The 19721-nt window shown below is 52.2% G+C and overlaps 2 protein-coding genes across 2 annotated transcripts in view; both read left to right on the top strand.

Moving 5' to 3' along the window:
* Window positions 1-6402, top strand: part of HHIPL1 (HHIP like 1) — a 29261-nt gene extending 22859 nt beyond the window's left edge. The window contains exon 9 of the mRNA XM_072963698.1: window positions 1435-6402. Within this exon, the coding sequence (XP_072819799.1) occupies window positions 1435-1958 (524 nt within the window). The 3' untranslated portion in view covers window positions 1959-6402. The remainder of the gene's footprint in view (window positions 1-1434) is intronic.
* A 2416-nt stretch (window positions 6403-8818) lies between these two features.
* The window catches only part of CYP46A1 (cytochrome P450 family 46 subfamily A member 1), a 29514-nt gene continuing 18611 nt past the window's right edge, over window positions 8819-19721 (top strand). Inside the window, exons 1-3 of the mRNA XM_072963998.1 lie at window positions 8819-9055; window positions 15684-15764; window positions 16349-16430. Coding sequence (XP_072820099.1) covers window positions 8934-9055; window positions 15684-15764; window positions 16349-16430 — 285 coding nt within the window. The 5' untranslated portion in view covers window positions 8819-8933. The remainder of the gene's footprint in view (window positions 9056-15683; window positions 15765-16348; window positions 16431-19721) is intronic.

Here is a 19721-nt window from a genome sequence, read left to right on the forward strand (position 1 = left end):
CCAGTCCTGAGGGAGGGGTGAGGAAGACCGAGGGAAGGGATGAGCTCGGGCTTTGGGGAAGTTAATTCTCGCCGCAGTTGGTTTTAGGCCCTGGCAGAGTTTTCCATTCACTCATTCAGCAGTTTCTGCACTTTGTTAATTACTTGTTCTGTGCTGGATTCTGGGGCCATTGGAGAAGTCAGACCAGGCCCTGTCCCAGCTAGGGCAGACAGAGAATGCATTTAGTGTCCCAGGCCCCGTGACAGAAGTTGTGCCGGGTGCCATGGGACCCAGAGCAGTGCAGAACCTGGGATGGAGGGGGCGTGGCAGGAAGGTCCTGGAGGCTGAGTGGAGCCTGGACCAAGAGGAAGGTGCATTGCAGAGGTGGGGGAAGGGCAGTGTAAGCAGTGAAGGCAGCAGGAGGAGCAAGGAAGTCCTTGGGAAAATGGAAGTCCTTCCCTTACAGGGTGGGGGCCAGAGTGCAGGGTGGGGAAGTGTCTGGCCCGTGTTCCAGCCCCAGCCTGCACTTGGCCTTGTATCCAGGGCCTTTCTCAGCACCCATCTCAGTGTTTTGCAAAGTGAAACTGGCTGAGTTTGAAGGCTTAAGGGGCAGGTGGCCCTCTGAGCCCTTCCCATAGTAACTGAGCAGTCTGGGGGTTCCATCTTCCCTAAGGGAGGCAGGGTCAAGCAGACTGTCTGATGGAGAGTGAAGTTTATCCCTGTGGCTGACTTGGGCCAAGTGTGAGGGCCATGTTCTTCAGGGACAAAGGGAATCACCCACCTCAGCTCCCCAAAACCTAATGTGTGCAGGCCCTGTGGTGAGGTAGATGGTAGGGGGATGGTCAGTGTGGTTCCACAGCCCTACATGTAGAAAATTTCCGTCCAGACCCCTGTGATAGGCAGGGGGGCCAGCAGCCTTGGGAGCCTGGAGGGGAAGGCCTCACTTGACCAGGGGTCCTGGGCAGGCTGATTCCCATCCTGCGGGTCTGCCCATTGTCCCCAGCAGTTCCCCCTCCCCCCATCAGCCAGCCTCACTTTTCTCACCCTTAAACCAAAGATTGGAACCAGAAAGATCACTTGCTCTGAGAAGCCCCCAGACATCCCTTCCTTGCCACTGCCCTCATAAATTTCCAGTGTAAGGGTCCTTCCCCTCTGCCAGACTGGGGACTCCCGGGAGGGGAGGAGCGCTGGGGGTGGGGGAGAGACGCAGCAGCAGAGGCACAAAGCAGCTGCCGGCCAGGTTTGCAGGACTGAAGCATCTGGCACCAGTTCCAGGATGACATCCTGTGGGGATGACCCAGGAAGCACCACCGGTGCCCAAGAGGCACCTCATCCTCAGGATCTGAGTGGAAGGCAGAGGAGGACATCTTTTCCTGGGGTGTGCATTTCGAGGTGGAGAGCTGGGGTGGGCCGGGGTGGCTGGGGTCCCTCTGACCGCAGGCTTCCTCTGTGCAGAGTTCATCCGGACGACTGAGAGCAACCGGAGGCCGACAGCGCGTACGCCCACCAAGGCTCCCCGCCGCAGCCACCCCACGGCCGCTCGGCCCGCGCCCACCCCGCGGCCCACCCGGCATCCCGGGCGCCGGCGGGGCGGCAGGCGGCGGGGACGGCCGGGCACAGATGACCCCGAGCCCTCCGACGGCGCCGTGCGCCTGGTGCGGCCGGCGGGCCTGAGTCCGGGCCGCGGGCGCGTGGAGGTGTTCGCGGGCGGACGCTGGGGCACCGTGTGCGACGACGCGTGGGACCTCAAGGCCGCCGCCGTGGTGTGCCGCCAGCTGGGCTTTGCTTATGCGGTGCGGGCAGCCAAGCGCGCCGAGTTCGGCGAGGGCCGCACGCTGCCCATCCTGCTGGACGACGTGCGCTGCGCGGGAGGCGAGCGCAACCTGCTGCAGTGCGCGCACGCCGGCCTGGGCTCACACAACTGCGACCACCAGGAGGACGCCGGTGTCGTGTGCAGCCGCGAGGACCCAGATCTGTAGGCGAGCGTCGTCTGTCCGGCCTGGCCTTCCTTCTCCCGTCCGGAGGCTGGGACGCGCCTGGTGCGCGCACACGAATCCGAGGGTATAGGGGGCGGCGGGTGGTGGCATAGGGGTGGCTCATCTGTAATGCTGTCCTGTGGATGCATGTGAGATGGTGCACGCGTATTCTGTGTTCCTGGCCACGTGTCTTCTACAACTTGGAACTGGCAGTGTGTGTTGGGATCCCTGAGGTCCCTGTGGGTGTGTGATCGTGCGTTCCAGGTGTTCTTTTCTTACCTCCAAGCATCTCAAGCAGCAGCAGGAACACAGTTTGACAGAACTCTGAGCTCTGAGGGCAGGCACCCTTCAAGCACAGATATGGCCCCTGGCTGCATTAACAGAGGCATAGCTGGTGTGTGGAGGGAGGGGATAAGGCCTGCCCTACCCAGAGGGGAGTGGAAGGCCCTAGAGTGTGGACCCGTGGCCTGGAAAAGTTGCTGAAGAAAACATGAAAGGATCTAGTGGGGCCGAGGGAAGCCAACAGACTGATGGGTCCAGGGTGACCTGTGCACTGCGGCTGTATCGGCCAGGGTCAGGCTGCCTGGGAGGAAGCGAGTGCCTGGGGGGGGGGGGGGCTGGCAGGGAAGACTGGATGACTTCAAGGAGACTCCTCCTGGTCATCTTGGACTTCCTTATCATGCTGGGCCCAGGTGGGTGCTCTGGGGACTGTGCTGGGTGGGCTCCCCCAGCCCTGAGGCCTGACCCTCCCCTGCTCCCAGGTACAGAAACCACCATGCTGGCTGGGTAGAGCTTCCATGCAGTTACACCAGGCCACATGGTCCTTGGTGAGGCTTCAAGTTTCTCCATTTTCAAGACTGTGCCAGGGCCACCTTTGCCATCTCCATCCCCACCCCTGCTCAGTGAAATCTCTGATTCCTTCAGCCCGACCCTGGGGGTCGAGCAAGCTGTGGATCCACTGAGACTACTGATGCTCTGTCACCCAGGGCTGCGCCAACAACGTGACTGTTTACAAATCCCTTCCTGCCTTTTCTGTCTGACTCACACCTGCCTGGAAGCTGGAGATGGGGGTGGGAGAAGGAGGCTGGGCCTGTAGCCTCCCTCCTGCTCACAGGTGGAAGTCGTTTTGCCCACTAAGGGCCTCTACCTTAACTCATGCCAGGCCTGTCAAGGGGCGTTGAGTACAGCTGGGCTCAGCCTTGGATAGGGGGCCAGGGAGAGTAAGCAGATAGCTGGTCTCTATGCAGTGAGAACGGGATGTTGCCCATGTAGGGGCACTGAGAGGGCTCTGGGTGGGGCATTCCAACCCAACCTGGCTGTTGTCCTGGGAGTGAGCTGGCGCTAGGGGTGGTGTGCCTGGCAGAGGAAATGGTGCAGGCAGAAGTCTGGTGGGGTCTCCCAGCTGAGTGTGGAGTATGGGATCACCCACTCGAACTCCTCCTACCTCTGCCCTGAGTGGGGCTAGCTCAGGCCCCAAACCTTTGTGGCGTGTCTAACCCTGTTGAGCCCCGCATGGAAACCACCATTAACCCTGCACTGGGTGCGGCCTATGTGCTGGCATTGTTGTAAGAACCAAGCAGCATGCCTGAACTCATTCAATCCTCAAAACAACCCTCTTCTTCCCCTTGTACAGATGGGGAAACAGAGGTGCACAGAGCTTAAGTATCTTAGTTGAGATCTCCCAGCCAGGGAGGGAGAAGCCAGCTTTGAACACAAGCTGCCTAGCCCTAGCCCCTGCCAGCACCCTAACCACCGAACTCCCTGGCTATACCCGCAGGGTCTCCACTTGGCCCAGGGTCCCCACCCACTGTTGGCTGCCAGTCTTGCTGGAAAGAGCTGATGGAGACCCCTGTGGGCCTCTTCTGCCAAGCAGGTGGCTGTGCAGCCTCCCACTGCCCAGTGGGTAGTGGACTGAGCATCTCCCCTGGATGCAGGGAAATCCTGAAGTGTTAGGAGGTGGGAGGGCTTTTTCGTCCAGGCCAAACTCCTCACTGTGCAGATGGGGAAATGAACCTAGGAGGCTAGTGTCCCTGGCCTTTGTAAGACAGGGCCGAGCTAAGACTAGAGCCCAGGGAAGGTGGGGTGGCCCTCAGGGCCCTCAGAGCAGGGTCGTGCCATGGCCCTGCCCAGCAGGAGGACCAGAGCTATTGGTCCCTCTGGCTTGGAGCCAGGGGATGGGTTGCAGTAGCCTCTGGCTCCTCTTCCCAGGGCTCCTATGCCCTCTTCCCTGCCCCTCCCCACCCTGAGGAGCTCCAAGGCCTGGAGGACATGATGCCACAAGGTGAGGCCCAGGGGGTAGGGTGGAAGTAACAAGGGTACCTCCCACTGCCCCTCAGCACCCACAGTGGGGGGCCACCATCTGGGGCCCCTGGCATCTTCCCCAAGTGGTGGGGTGGAGTGGTCCAGCCCTCAGCTGGGCCCTGAGCATCATTGTTGTCTGTTGGAGCAACTGGGGAGGTCCCAGGCCCCATCTGACTCCTCTGGGCAGGGCCCACCCATTCTCCAGGCAGGATACTCCCCCACCCTAACCCACAGACCTAGTACCACTCAACTCCAAATGAGGCTGAGGCTGCAGCCTGAATCCTGAGAAGGAGGCTCACGCTGACTCCCTGCTCTTTCAATAGTAATAGCAAGGGCAGGTAGCAGACACTGGCTGGGCACTTACTATGCTAGGCACCGTTCTAAAGGTTTTACATATTATTCATTCATTTATCCTCATGTGAACTCTACGAGGCAGGTGCTGTGGCACTCCCTCCCACACACGGTTTACAGATGTGGAAGCCGAGGCCCAGGAGGGCTTAGTTACTTGCCAAATGTCACACAGCCAGTATGTGAAACCAGGCAGTCTGGCTCCAGAGCCCCAGCTGGGGGCTGCCACACTGTGCTGCCTCAGAAAACGGAATTCAGTATCCCCTTCACTGGGCCTCTTCATCATGCACGTGGGGACACAAGCCCAGAAAGGGGCAGGGTTAAGTGCCGACTCCTGTCCAGTCCGTGCATGACACCATCTGCCTGTAAGCGGAGGGAGCATTCACAAGTGACTGTCCCCAGGGACTCTGACCCTGCCTCAGAGTCCTCCCGAGTCTCTGCAGATGGAGGCTGGTCTGCTCTCCACAGGCCTCTGCCCTCACCCGTCTAACCTGGCCTCCAGTCAGCGCCTGGTGTGATCTCTCTCTGAACCCGACCCAGAGAGGGGCTGCTTCTGGCCAGAGTCACACAGCTTAGCTCTGGAGCCCTCGGAGCCAATGCTGCAGGGATGTCCCACGGGTGGTCCAGCGACCAGGACTGCATCCCTGATGTCAGCTTCAGGTACAGCACTCCAGGTCCCTGGCCGGGCCTCATCTGTTCCTTGTTCACCTGCATGCCTCTGGCAAGCCCTAACTGGGCTGGGCCCTGGGTGGCCACATTTCTCCTCTGATGACAGGAAAGGCCCACTGTCCCTGGCAGTCCTGAAAGCTACAGTCAGTGGCTGAAGGCAAGCAATCTAGGGGGCAACCTCCAGCTCCACAAGGCATTCCCGAGTTTACACTTTGCAAATGCTTGGCTAGGAGATGATGCCTGGAATGCTAGAAATTGGGGTTCCAGCTTTGGCTGTGTGACCTCATTTAACCTCTCTGAGCCCCACTGGAAAACAGAAATAATCAGCAGGATTATTGGAAGAAAAATGAGGTAACATTGACAAACGTGCCCAGGCTGTTCCACATTTCTTCTTGGACAGAAAGCTCAGTGGCAGGCTGGTGGTGTCCACACCGGCAGCTGCCAACTACACAAGACAGAGTGGGGAGAGGTATGCCATGTGGAGGGACCAGCATGAGACTGACCTAGTGACAAATCTTCAAAATGGGAGGAAGATGAGCCCATTCAGCTAATGTGTAGAATGCACATCTTCTTGTCCTCTCACCCCTCCCTGCTAAGAACTAGCATTTATTGATGATTTACTATATGCCAGATGCCGCTGGTGTGCAGGATTATTTAATCTTCACAATTATCTCATAAGGCACCCCCAACACTGGAGACAAAAAAAAAGTTGCCTGTCATTCCAGTCAACAACGAATGCCCGCCATCAAGCCATCCGCCATCAAGCCATCAGCCATCGTAGCCCCGCCACGGTGCGCTCTGAAGGGAATTCAGGATGGAGAGAAGAACAGGATGCTGGACCTAAATAGTTAAGATGCATATCTAAGGAGTAATTGCAATGAGCCCGGACTCTTTCATCTTCCTATACACAGAAAAGCACTAACATCATTAATCTGAGATGTCTGGTTTTGTAATTAGCAGTAATCTTTTGACGTTCGACTACATGTTTTTTATTTTCAGCAAAAACTCCTATATTTCCTGGCTCCTCCTTTACCTCTTTGGAACAGTTCCTCGGAGCTATCTGAGAGGCTGTCTCCCAGGCTATAGTCTTCAGTATGGTCCTCGAATAAAACAAAACTCCCAACTTTCAGGATGTGTGTTTTTCTTCAGCTGACAACTCTTCTCCAGATGAGAGGGGAGGCTCTCCAAGGTGGCTATGTAACTGGTCTTGGGTCCTCCATTCAGAGGGGGACTTAGCTGTCTTTTACTTTCTTTTTTTTTTAAGTATAGTTAATTCACAATGTTTCAGGTGTACAGCAAAGTGATTCAGTCATATACATAGATATTCTTTTCCATTATAGGTTATTGTAAGATATTGAATATAGTTCCCTGTGCTGTACAATAGGTCCTTGTGGTTTATCTGTTTTATCTATAGTAGTATGTATCTGTTAATCCCAAACTCCTAATTTACCCCTCCCTCCAGGGGAGTTAGCTTTAAACCAAGGAGCATGGTCTTTCTTTTTCCCTGAGCCACTGTACATGTGCCCTGCCAGGTTACTCAAGTGATGGCAGCCACTTTGGGGCCACCTCTTCTGCCTCAGTGATTCCTGCTGGGAAATCTTTCTGTATGGCGTCGTCTCCACTAGTGTTCTGTGTGGACTGGTGACATTTTGAGTGCTGACAGCCATGTGGCCAGTGAAACTGTAGTGGATAGAGTTTGTTCAGACCTTCCTGGTGAAGGGCCAGGTGCTTGGCCACGTGCTTCCAGGCAGCGCCCTCTGCTGGGGGCTAACAGTGCTGCCTGTCCAGGCAAAAGGCTCTGATGGGAGGCTTTTCATTCCTTACTGCTCACAGGAGAGTTGGAAAGATCAGATGAGGTGGTGATGGGACAGAGGCAGAGGTCACTGCTGTTAACCAATGAACCAGAGAATATTAACACCCACTTCTCTCCCTAGCTTGGCTAGACAGACTAACTCTGACTAATGTACCCTGACAGTTCCATTCCTGTCCCAGACTGTGGCCAGAGAAGTTTAAGATCTGGCCCTGCCTTCAAGGTATAATTGTTTGGCATCCTCCCTTCAAATTGCCCCGAACCCCTGGAGGTTTCACAGTCTAGGAGAGGCTATCTTGACTTCCCCGCTTCCTTCTCCCTCACCCTGCAGGGCCAGCCAGAGGTCCCTTGCAGGCACCTGTGGCTGTTTCTCACCACCACTTGGGGACACAGTAGCAAGCCACCTTCTCCAGCCCTAAGGGGAGGCCAGTGTTGTCACTGAGCCTTGATGGACAGCCAGGCTGCAGTGGCCAGGGGAAGAAATCCTGTCTCCTCTGTGCTGGGCGCAGCTCTTAAAGCTTGGCTCTCTCTGTCACCCTGCAGCCCACACACCCTGAACATTCATGCCCCTGGTAAGGACTGTCCCTGGCTGTCCCTGGGAAGAGGGTACAGGGGACTTCTGTTTTTCAGTCCCAAACCTCTCCGGATTCTGGGACTCCTGCCCACGAGTCAGGCAGGGGCATGCCCTTTTCTTAGAAACCCAGCAGCATCTAAACTCTTTGGGTGCCCCCTCTGCTGCTGCAAGGATCTTTATCTGGACTGGAAGGGGGCACACCTAGCCCTTTCCATCCACTGCTTTCATTCTGGGTCGCTCCTGAGTGTAAGAATTGGAAACTAAAAAGCCCAGAGTTGGCCCCTTCTGTCATACCCGAACTGGTAATAAGAAGCAGGTTATAAAAGGGAGGGAAGTCTTGGTTATAAGTTTAAAAATACCATTTGGCCACCCCGGGGCACATCTCTCACTTCCCCGCTTGAGGGCTACTTTCCATATTCAGATTTTCACCCACTCCAACTCTAGCTCTTTTGGACTTGCGTCAATGCCTCCGATGTTGCGCCCACAGTTCCCTAATGGGGCTTCCCCTTGGTCTGGGTGGCAGCCTCAGGTCCAGCTGTGTACCCTTCATTCGCAGACATAGGCCCTCCGTGTCCTCAGCGTCCTCTTCACCTGTCCCTTGTAGACAGACTGGGCAAGGGAAACCAGCTTTGAGGTTGCAACTTCCAGGGAGAGGCTTGGGAACAGTCGGCGTAATACGGAAATTTGGAGGCTGGACTGGGGTTTCCAGAAAGGTTTAGGGAGAAGGGAAGGGGCCTAGGACCGCGCGCGGAGCAACGCCGTTATATGAAGGCGCCAAAGGGGGCGGACCAGCCAGCAGGATTTAGCGCCGCCGCCAGGGCAGCAAGCGCGGAGGAATTAGGGTTGCCAGGGACAACGCGTTCTGGGCGGAGCTGCTGTTGGGGTGGAGCTTGAAGGTTGTGGGCGGAGCCTTGGCAGGTGGCGGGGGAGAGGGCGGAGCTGGAATGGGTCTGAGCCTGAACCGGAGTTGTGATTGGTGGAGACTACATGTTCTGGGCGGGGCCTGAACCCTGGGAGGGCGGGGCTACTTGGTGGGCGGGGCAAACCGGGGGCGGGCCCCAGGAGCTGGAGCTGGAGGCGGAGACGTGGTTGGCGGGGACTGAGAGCACTGGGAGGGGTCGGAGCCAGCGGGGGCGGAGCCGAGCGGGCGGGGGCGGTGCTGGGTCGCGCCGGGCCTGGGGCCGAGGCGGCGCGCGGCGCTGACAGCGGAGTCGGCTCGCGGCCTCCCGCCCCCTCCGTGCCTGGCCCCGACCCTGGCCTGGCCGACCCCGGAGCCATGAGCCCCGGGCTGCTGATGCTGCTCGGCAGCGCCGTCCTGGTCGTCTTCGGCCTCTGCTGCACCTTCGTGCACCGAGCTCGCAGCCGCTACGAGCACATCCCCGGGCCGCCGCGGCCCAGGTGAGCGGGGGGTGGGGGCGGGGGCCTGGTTGGGGCGCTTGAATGGTGGGCCGGGGGGCCGCGTCCAAGCCAGCATCGGGGCTGGGGGTCCAGCCCTGCCATTGCGCGCGGCCGCTTGGAGACGGCGGCCGGGAGAGGGGCGCTAACTATTCTTAGTAACAAATTACTCACAGCCGCAGCAGCTGCTCGGCACCCACCGCGCTCTGCTGGGCCCCGAAAACGTGATGGCAGCGACAACCCTGTTAGGTAGGCGCTGTTGTTGCCCCATCGTTCAGACGAGGAGACTGAGGCGCGCAGAGGCAAAGTCACCTGCCCAAGGTCACACAGTTGGTAAGCCTAGATTTAAACCCAGGACAGCCTGGCTCTAGAGGGACGCTCTTAACTTTGGGACTTGGACGGGGTCACTCAACCTGGGCTGGAATACACTACTTTGGTCACATCCCCCTTTGCTTCTGTTTCTGTCCTGGTATCACCTTTGTGTCTTCTCCTTAGTACTTCCATTCCATCCTTGACCCTCACCCCCACTCACCTTACCTCGCCCTCCAAAGAAGCTTACGTTTCTGAAGCTTTAAATCAGACATGCCATTTCTCTGCTCCAAAGGCTTCCCATCACTCTAGAACTAAATAATTCTAAATTAAGTCCACTCCATGGCCAGCAAGGCCCCTGCTGAGCTCTCAGAACCTGCTCTGTAAGGTTCTAACCCTTTGCTTGCTCACTGCTGCCCCCAGCCTTTCTGCACCCACACACCCCAGCTCAGTCCCTTCTCCAGAGTCTTGCTGTGCCCCATCCACCCTGGGGCACAGCCCGCCTCGTCCCAAACTCTTTATGGGGCCACCACCCTTGAAGTTACCTTCTTTTCACTTGTTGGCTGTCTGTTCACCTGTTGACTGTCTGTCTCCCCCTTTAGAATGTGAGCCCCTGGAGGGCAGGGATACAGTTGTTCACTTGTGTTTCCCCAGTGCCTGGCACATTGCAGATGCTCAATAAATATTTGTTGAATGAATGAATAAACAATGGTATAAGACACACTTTTTAAAACCTCAAGACACCAACATTCCAGAAGGCACCCACCTTCAGTACCAGCCAGATACCCTGGCATTAGAAGCCTGAATCTCTTGTTTGGTGGTTTTGGGAAAGAACTCTATGGCTGGTGACAGAGGGTGGCAACTATTCTTCCTCTTGGCTCTCTGTCCTCCCAGGTGCCCTCTCCCACCCTGGGGTCTTCCCAATCCCTTTTTCCTTCCTTAGCAGCTGTGTCTTCCACTCTACCTAGATGGGTCTTCTCCCAGCCATCTAGGCTTGGCTTAAATGCCAACTCCTCAGGGAGGTCCTACGTGCTCCCATACCCAAATCTATTATGTTCATTTTATAAAGTCTAAGTCACTGAAATGGTAATCAGGTAATTATTTGTGAAACCTCTTGTTAAGTGTCTGTCTTTCCCATAGGCCTGTGTCTGTCTTGTCCACTGCTGTGTCCCCAACACCTAGCACAGCAACTCCTGGTCCATGCATGGTAGATCCTGGATAAACACTGCTTCACGGTGGATGGTGGGAGCCTCCTGCAAACTCTGTTAGGTACACTGTCACCCTTTCAGGTTTTCAAATCAACCACCAACAGCTTGGAATTGAATGGATTTTGTGCTTATTCTGAGAAGCTGCATCATGTCTTGGCCTTCTGGTAAACCCAAGTGCTTCAAGCACTGCAGACCTGAGCCAGTCTCTGTGTCTTGAGAGGACAGAACTTAAATCAAGCCCCTCTCTGCTCCTCTCCCCACATTGCTTTTTAAAAATTGTACTTTTAAAATTATGTTGCCATAAAATGTATCCCTTTAAAGTGTGCAGTTCAGTGCTTTTTTGTATAGTGACAGAATTGTGTGACCATCACTGTTAGAACGTTTTCATCACCTCAAAAAGAAACCCCATACCCATTAGCTGTCACTTCTTGTTCCCCCCAGACTCCAGCCCCTGACAACCACTTATCTGCCTTCTGACTGTATAGATTTGCCCGTTCAGGACATTTCGTATAAATGGACTCATACAATATGTGACCTCCTGTGTCTGGCTTCTTTTACTTAGCAGAATGTTTTCAAGGGTCATCCATGTAGTAGCATGTGTCATATTTCTTTCCTTTTTATGCCTGAATTCTCTCCCAGATCTTACAGCAGAAAATCTACATGTGACCTACAGGGGTGTGTGTGGGTGGGTGGAAGGGTGGGAGGAGGCTGAATATAATTTTGGTTGGGCTCTTTATTCTAAGGAGGTCAACTGAAAAGTGCATATGCAAAAAGATTTTGGATTAAAAATTGCCTGATGTTCAAATACAGAACCACACTAAGTCGAAGTTCTGGAACCACTTTTAGCACAAATCAGATGCTTTGGCATTTAAAGCCTGGATCCCCAATCCGTGACTGGCAACACCAGAGTTGACAAGAAATCTGTGTATTGAGTCTCCAGGAGTGGCACTTGCCTGCTGGTGCTTTAGGGCTTTGCAGCTTGCAGGCAAAGAACCCTCTGCCCTGTGAGAGGCAACTGCTGTGCTCCCCTCCCCCTACTCTTCATCCTCTTTATTCTGCAGGAGTCACCAAGATGCCCTCTCCTCCGAGATGCCCTCCCTGACTGCCCCACTTCTGTGTGCTTATAACAAACAACATCCTACTGCAACTATCCATGTGCCTGCTGAAAACTCAGACCCTACATTCAGATCCCACACAAACACTAGTCGCTTCTGTATTTCTCTGTCACTGCTCTGAAAGTCCTCATCACCCCCTGCTCGCCTGGCAGTGTGGGATGAATGTAATCTTGAGAATGAAAAGTCTCTCTCGGTTTTTATTTATTTTGTAAGAAGTTCTTCAAAACTCCTGGGCAGTACTGGTTCTCTTTGCGCTCTCCTACTTGCCAGGCCTGGGGGCTGTTCAACAGTTGCTGGACAGATCCTGGCAAGGTGGAGACCCCTGGCTGGCTCTGTTGGGTGGCGCATCCAGCGGACTTGGGGTGCCCAGCTGAGCACTCATCACCCCATCCCTCTGGCACGAGGCACATTCCTGGCCCCTCACCCTCACTTCTAATGAGTGGCCCACCCCTCAGCCATTTCATGGGCTTCCTTCATCCCTCTGGGTGGCCTCACAGTGGGCTCTCCAGATGACTTCTGCTCCAGTTACTGTCCAAAACTTTTTCTGCGCACAGGAAAACTTGGATTCCCACCGTGCCAACCAAAGGGTTGTAGGAAGCTGTGTGTGCTGGGGACTGGGAGGGGGCGGGGATTTTTGCCCTCCCCTCTCTCCCTGGGCTTCTCTACCATATCAGGTCTACCACCAGAGACATCCCGGGGGGCTTCTGTCTGCCCTACCCAACCCAGGAGTCTACCGTCTCCTCATTCTACCATCCCTTACCCGCTCACTTCTGTCACCTGGTCTTCATGCTCCGCCTTCGCCTCCCCAGGCGCCCCCTGCAGGAACTGGAAGGAATGGGTTTTAGGCTTGCTTCTTGTCTGGCAATGGGGACCCCATGCCACTCCATGTCCTTGACTTTCCTGAGGTATCACTCACCTTCCTCCCCAGGTGGCACTGGACCCCAGTGCTTAGAATGGAGACTCTCAGACAAGCCTGGGAAGGTGAAGAGGGTCCAGACTCTGTTCTCACTCAGGTGACTCAAAACAGAACATTCTCCCTAAATGTGCAGCTTTGGGGAGTGACCATGGATACTGGATTATTCTAGAAATACAGCCAGTCATGTGTGATGTCCACGGTGCATCTTTTTGCAGGTGGAGTGGTGTAAGTTCAAAGCCACTCATTTCGAGTGGGCCTAGCTGCCCGGCACCCCACCGGGCCTCCTTCCTCACGCACCACCCGCCCCGCCTCGCAGCGCAAGTTCCTTCTCTTCTGGCCCTCACCTCCCTCCTCCATTGCATGCTCAGCCTTTATTCTTGCCTCCTACTTCCCTGAGCAAGTGGAACGGCCTGAGAGAACTTCCTTCCAGGGCTCTGCTGCCACAGCTGCCCCCTTCCCAGCACCAGGCCCATGCGCCCTCCCCACTGGGACGTCAGTGCTCCTAGCCAAGGACAGTGCCACCCCCACTCAGTGACCCCAGTAATGCCCCTCTCTCCTCTATCATCACTTTTCTTTCTCTTCTGCATCATTCCTATTTTTATATAATATGCTGTAAAACAAACCTCTTCTTTCTTATTCCCTCTAGCTGCCGCCCCCCCAACCCTGGCTCTGCACCCCCACAGCAACACCCCCTTCTGGAGCCTGCCTGTCTTTGGCCCCTGTTCCTCCCTCCCCTTCTCTCTTAAATCCACCACCAATCGGGCTCTGACCCCCTCTCTCTCCACCCAACCTGCCGCAGGTCAAGGTCAAAGCCCCAGCGACCTCCGTGGAGCTAGATGCACGGTCAGTGCTTGGCCCCATCTCGCCTGGTCTCTCAGCAGCCGGGGGCAGGGCTGATCCCTCCCTCCTTGAAGCCGTTCTTTGCAGGTTTCCCTCTCTCCCTGGCCTTCCTCACATCTCCCCGGCGTCTCCTGCTCAGTCTTCCTGGCTGGCTGTCCCTTTACTGCCTGTCCCTGCCACAGCGGCTCCCCTCGGAGCCTCTTCTCTGCCCGCGCTCAGCCCCAGGTGGTCTGACCCAGTCTGTAAACAGCGCCGCTCTGCTGAGGACTCTCACACTTACACCTCTAGCTGGGAGCTCTTCCCAGAACTGCAGCCACGGGGACCCACATGCCTGCTTTCCTTCCATGTTAGGTGGGCAACGCACCCCTAAAAGATGCAAAGGCCAGCTCTTGACCTCATCCGCTTATCCTAGGTGGGTGCCCAGAACCCAATCCTAAGACAAGAATCTAAGTGGAGGTAGTTTATGGGGGGGTGGCCCTGGAGGGGATTGGAGGTTGGGAGTTGCACAGAAAGAAAAGGCCAGAAAGCCCAAGAAGCAAGTTGCTTCTGGGGGCAACTGAGACGCAGCCCCTCGGGGAACTCTGGGACCTGTGTGGAACACACTCCCCCCACCCCGCCCCGGCATGGACGGAGGGCTGTTCTGGGGGCGTTGGCAGTGTGGAGCTGGAACTTCCAGCTTGCCCCTCCCACAGGCAGAGCCAAGAGAGCCCAGGGCAGTCGCGAGTGCTGGCCTTTGGAAGCCTGCCCACCTGCATGGACAAGGGCAGGGGGTGGGTACGATGGTGTCTGCTGCCCCCACCAAGACCCCTCTCAGTCCTCCTCACTTTAGTGAGTGGCAGCTCCATCCTTCGTCCCGGCAGTCTGGCCAAAAGCCCCAGGATCATCCCTGACCCCTCTCTCAAGCCTCACATCCAGTCCATCAGCAAGTCACATTTGCTCCACCCACCTTCAAGTACATTCAGAGTCTGACTTCTCACCTCCACTGGACCAAGTCCTCATCACCTCTCACAGCCCCCAACCTGGTGCCCCTGCTTCCACCCCTGCCCCAGTTTACTCTCAGCTGTGCAGCATCAAGGATGATTCGTTTAAAACCCAAGTCAGATCGCAGCTCTGTTCTGCTCAAAACACTCCAGTGACCCCTACTTCACTGAGGTCAAAGCAGAAGTTTGGATGACAGCCCCCAAGGTCATACATGATCTGCCCCCCACCTTGGTGACCTCATCCTGTATCATGTTGCCCTCAAGCGCTCTACTCCAGCCACACTGCCTCCTTGCTATTCCTTGAACTTACAAAGCCCCTACCTCAGGACCTTTGCACCTGCTATTCCCTTTACCTGGAATGCTCTTCCCCCAGATACCTGCGTGGTCAGTTTCCTCACTTCTTGCAGCTCACATGTTCACCTTATCTTTAAAGGGATGTTCCCTGGCCTGCCTATTTAAAACGACCCTCTGACACCCATCCCCAGCTCTGATTACCGCTCTGATTTTTCTCCCATCACTCTCTGACTTCATATTTATTTACTTATTTGTTTATTCACTCTGTCTCTCCCCAGGAGAATGTGAGTTCCATGACCCAGAAAACCCCAACTGCAGTTTTGTTGTCACCCATTCTAGATGCTGTCTTGAGTGAGCTTGACTGGCATAAAGTCAAACAAGAGACAGGAAGTCTCGAGTACCTTGGAATGTGCGTAGAGTGATACCAAACAGGCTTGTTTATAATCTGGTGATCACACTACTGATGTAGCGTGACCAAACCATGCCCTGCTGAGAAGGACTGTAGGGTACCTTGGTACCAGCCGCGCAACTGGGGCCAGGTGACTTCATCTTTCAAGCCTCAATTGCCCTGCCTTTTATCCAGGTTAATAATAGACGTACCTCCAGGTGGTGTGGGAAGTTCCGATGGGCTGAGGCTCAGTGTGGTGCCCTCCATTTAGTCAGTGTTCAAGGAATATCGCAGGTTATTCCACACAATATTATTGAGTCCCTTCCATGTGCCAGCCCCTAACCTCTGCACCAGGGAGATGGTTTTATTCCTCTCTATCTCCCCAAGGAAACTCCTGGAGCCAGTCAGACCCAGATGTGCATCCTGCCTGGTGACCCTGAGCCAGTGCTCTACCTCCTTGTGCCTCAGTCCTCCCATCTGTGAAGTGGGCCTGATAACACCGATTTCACAAGGTCCTGTGGGGAAGGGAGCACTCTTTGATGGTGACTTCTGGTGATCTTAATGTTTCGCATTTCTTCTAGTTTCCTTCTAGGACACCTCCCCTACTTTTGGAAAAAGGATGAGGTTTGTGGCCGCGTGCTCCAAGATGTGTTTTTGGATTGGTGGGTCCCAATTTGTCACTTGTTGCTCCTACTCCAGTCCCCGCCCCTCATGGGTCAGCTCCCTCATCCTCCAGTCCAGCACCTCCCCTCTTCAGCCCAAGTCAATCTCACCCCCAACAGTTCCTCCCCTGAGTGGAGAGGTACATGAGGCTGGTTCAGAAGGCAAGCTCTGCCTCTTGCCAACTATAAGGACTTAGACCAGCCATCAGAAGCTCTCTGAGCCTCAGTTTTTTCATCTGTAAATTGGGTAGGGGTATGACTAGGTAAGAGTTATTGTTCGGGGTGGTGCTTTACACTTTTCAGAGATGTAATATTGCTTGATTCCCAGCACAACCTTTTGGGGTAAAGGAGGAGAATAGCAACCCTATTTGATGGATGTGGAAACTGAGGCTGGTGGGGGACATGACTCAGCAGTGAGTCACCATCAGGGCAGAGCCTTAGCCCCAGGCTCATGTTGAAATCCCCCCTTCCCCACTACCACCCTGGGATGCGACACCCAGTTTCTCCCACTGGGCCTGGGCTGATCAGATGATATTCACATCTCTGGTAATTGACACCCTCCTTCGCATCACTTTGGTTTCCAGGGCTAAGAAGTACGGACCCGTCGTGCGGGTCAACGTCTTCCACAAAACCTCGGTCATCGTCACGAGCCCGGAGTCGGTCAAGGTAGGAGGCAGACTGTTTCCATGGGGAGAGCCCTCCCCTTCCCCGGGTTGGATGCATGAAACTCTGCCCCAGGGACTGTGGGAGGAACGTTCCAGAGTCACATGCATTTGGGTTGGTTTCCCAAGGATCCAAAAAGGAACAGCATATTTCTCTCCAACCACCCACCTTTTGTGGGGGCTCCTATAAGCAGGGCTGTTTGATGTGGGCTGTGAGTTACTGTCAGACCCTTTTGGGTTGGGAGTTTTGCCCAGCTGGTACAGACACATCTAGTTAGTTCACCTCTCTTAGCCTCTGTCCCTTCATCTGCAAGGTGGGATTGTAACCCCTCCCTTTTAAGGCTATGATGAAAATTAATATTGATCAATTTATTTAACAAATAAAGGGTCAAAAGATGCTTCAGCATGCACTTGTCTATGCCCTTCACAATTATTAATCCACTTAATCCTCACAGGGATAAGAACTTTTATTAGTCCCTATTTTTCTATTTTAGAGATGAGGAAACAGAGACAGGCGGTATTAGTTGGTCTGTAATATGTGCAGGATGGTGTTTGCTGTGCATGTACTAAGTATGGCCATCAGATTGTCTTCTTTGGACTTGGAAGAGCTGGGGTCAAATCTGGGCTGTGGGACCTCGGACAAGTTACTTTATCACCCTGGGCCATAGTTTCCTCATCTATAAAATAGGCACGATGACTCTCTTACAGGTAGTTATAAAAATGGAACTGAAATAATGTAGGTGAGTCATCTTGCCCATGCCTGGCACACAGCAAGTGCTTAATAAGTGATGGTGCTGTTTCTCTCACAGTGGGTGCTCAGCTGATAAGCAGGGGTGATGCTCTGCTTGGAGGGTGACTGTGGTGACACTAAGAGGGATAAAATACAACTTAGGGTCCAGATCAGGAGACAAATCGAACAACTATGGTGTCTCTAATGGGATGTTAAAAGTTATTTTATTGAAAAAAAGTTGAATTTCAAATACAGATGCAGTTTAAGACTTTTTAAAGCATGCTACCAAAAACCATACACAAAGACCTTCACGGTGCTCAGTGAGAAAATAAGTTGAAAGATATACATTAATATGATGAATTACATTGATTAATATTCAAGTGTTAAACCACCCTTGCATTCCTGGTTGTGATAACAATTTGTTCCTAGATATATGGCTACAATTTGCTCATCTTTTGTTAAGAAATTTTGTTTCTGTATTTATTCTTTTCTTGTAATGCCTTTGTCTGGCTTTGGTGTCAGGTTAGTAAGTCTCATAAAGTGAGTTGGGAAATGTTCTCTCTCCTCTTTTTTCTGAAAGATTTTGTATAGGAGTGGTGTTATTTCTTCCTTTAATGTTCAGTAGCATTCAATAGAAGCCCTCTGGGCCTGGGTTTTTTTTGTTGTTGTTGTTATGTTTTAATTACACATTCAATTTTTAAAACTGACATATGGCCACTCAGATTTTCTATTTTTCTTGAGTTTGGTGTCTTTTGGGGAATTTGTCAATTTCATTGAAATTATTGAAATTATTGTTATAAAGTTGTCCATAATATTTATTTATCATCTTTATAATGCCTGATGGATCTGTGGTGATGTTCCTTCTTTCATTCCCTAGAATAGTAATTTGGGCTTTCTCTTTTCTTCTTGAACAGGCTAGCAAGAGGTTTATCGACTATATTTATCTTTTCAAAGAACTGGAATTTGGTTTTATTGGTTTTCTCTACTGTTTGTTTTCTATTTTATTGATTTCTGCTCTTTGTTATTTCCTTCTTCTACTGATTTTGAGTTTAATTTGTTCTTATTCTAAGTTTTTAGGATGGTAGTTTAATTGAAGTTTGTTGTATGACCTAGCATATGGTCTATCTTTGTGAATGTTCATGAGCACTTAAAAAAGAATGTAGGTTCTGTAATTGTTGAATGGAGTGTTTCAGAAACATCATTAAGTCAAGTTGGTTGAAAGTGTTATTTGAATCTTCTAAATCCTTACTAATTTTTTTCTACATGTTCTAACAATTATTGAAAGAGGAGTGTTAAACTCTCTAATCACATCATGGCTTTGTGTATTTCTACTTTCAGTTCTATCGATTTTGATCATGTATTTCAAAGCTCTGTTACTAGGTGTGTACACATTTAGCAATGTTATATTTTTGTGATGAATCAATCCCTTTCTTTTTAGAAATGTCCCCTTAATCCTTGGGAATAGTCCATTTCCTGAAGTATATTTTGCCTGGTATTAATATAGCCACTCCAGCTGTCTGATGTTTACTGTTTCATGGCATATATTTTTCTATCCTTTTACTTTTAACCTATTCGGAGTTTTATATTTAAAGTGGGTTTCTTAAAGATAGCATACAGTTGAGTCTTGCTATTTTAGTCAATCTGACAATCTCTGCCTTTTAATTGAAGTGCTTAGGTCATTTACATTTAATGTAATTATTGGTATGGTTAGGTTTAAAATCTGCCATGCTGTTATTTTTTTTCTATTTGACCCATTTGTTGTTTGTTCCCTTTTCCCTCTTTCCTGCCTTCTTTTGGATTGAGTATGTTTTAGTGTTCCATTTTTTCTCCACTATTGTCTTATTGTCTTTCTCTCTCTCTCTATGGTTGTCCTAGGATTTATAGTATAATCTTTAACTTATATGAATCTATCTTCAAATAATATTATACCACTTCATCTCTTTTAAAGTTATCTCTCATGTTTTCTCATTGGTTTCAAAAATTTGATTATGATCCACCTTGGTGTACTTTTCTTTATGTTAATTCTATGTAGGATTCTTTGAACTTCTTGGATTAGTGGGTTCCTTGAGCACGTTTGTAAAATTGTAATAAGTGTGTTAAAGTTAATTTTCTGTGAATTCCATCATCTCTGTATTTCTAGGCTTGGTTATAGGTCAGATTTTCCTGCTCTTGGGCATATCTCGTGATTTTGTGTTACACACTGGATGTTGTGAATTGTACATTACTGAGTACTTGATTTTGTTTTATTCCTTTAAAGAGTGCTGGACTTCATTGTGGCAGTTTGTAAAGTTACTTGCCAATCAGTTTGATCCTCTGCAGGTTGCTTTTAGGCTTTTGTAGGGTTGATCTCGGGTAGGCTTTTACTGTAGAGGTAGAGCAACCCTTCTAGGGACTCTACTAAAGACTTTGTGTCTGAGGTTTAACTCTGGCTGGTGAGAGCTTGAACAATCATTGATTTGTTTGAGCTCTGAGAATTGTTTAGCCTATAGTTGCCACAATTCTCCTTTTCCCAGAAGCTTTTCACCTGGTCTTGTGGATTTTCACTCTACAAGTGCACAGGTTGCT

This window comes from Vicugna pacos, chromosome 6 (genome assembly GCF_048564905.1).
Source record: "Vicugna pacos chromosome 6, VicPac4, whole genome shotgun sequence".
NCBI lineage: Eukaryota > Metazoa > Chordata > Mammalia > Artiodactyla > Camelidae > Vicugna > Vicugna pacos.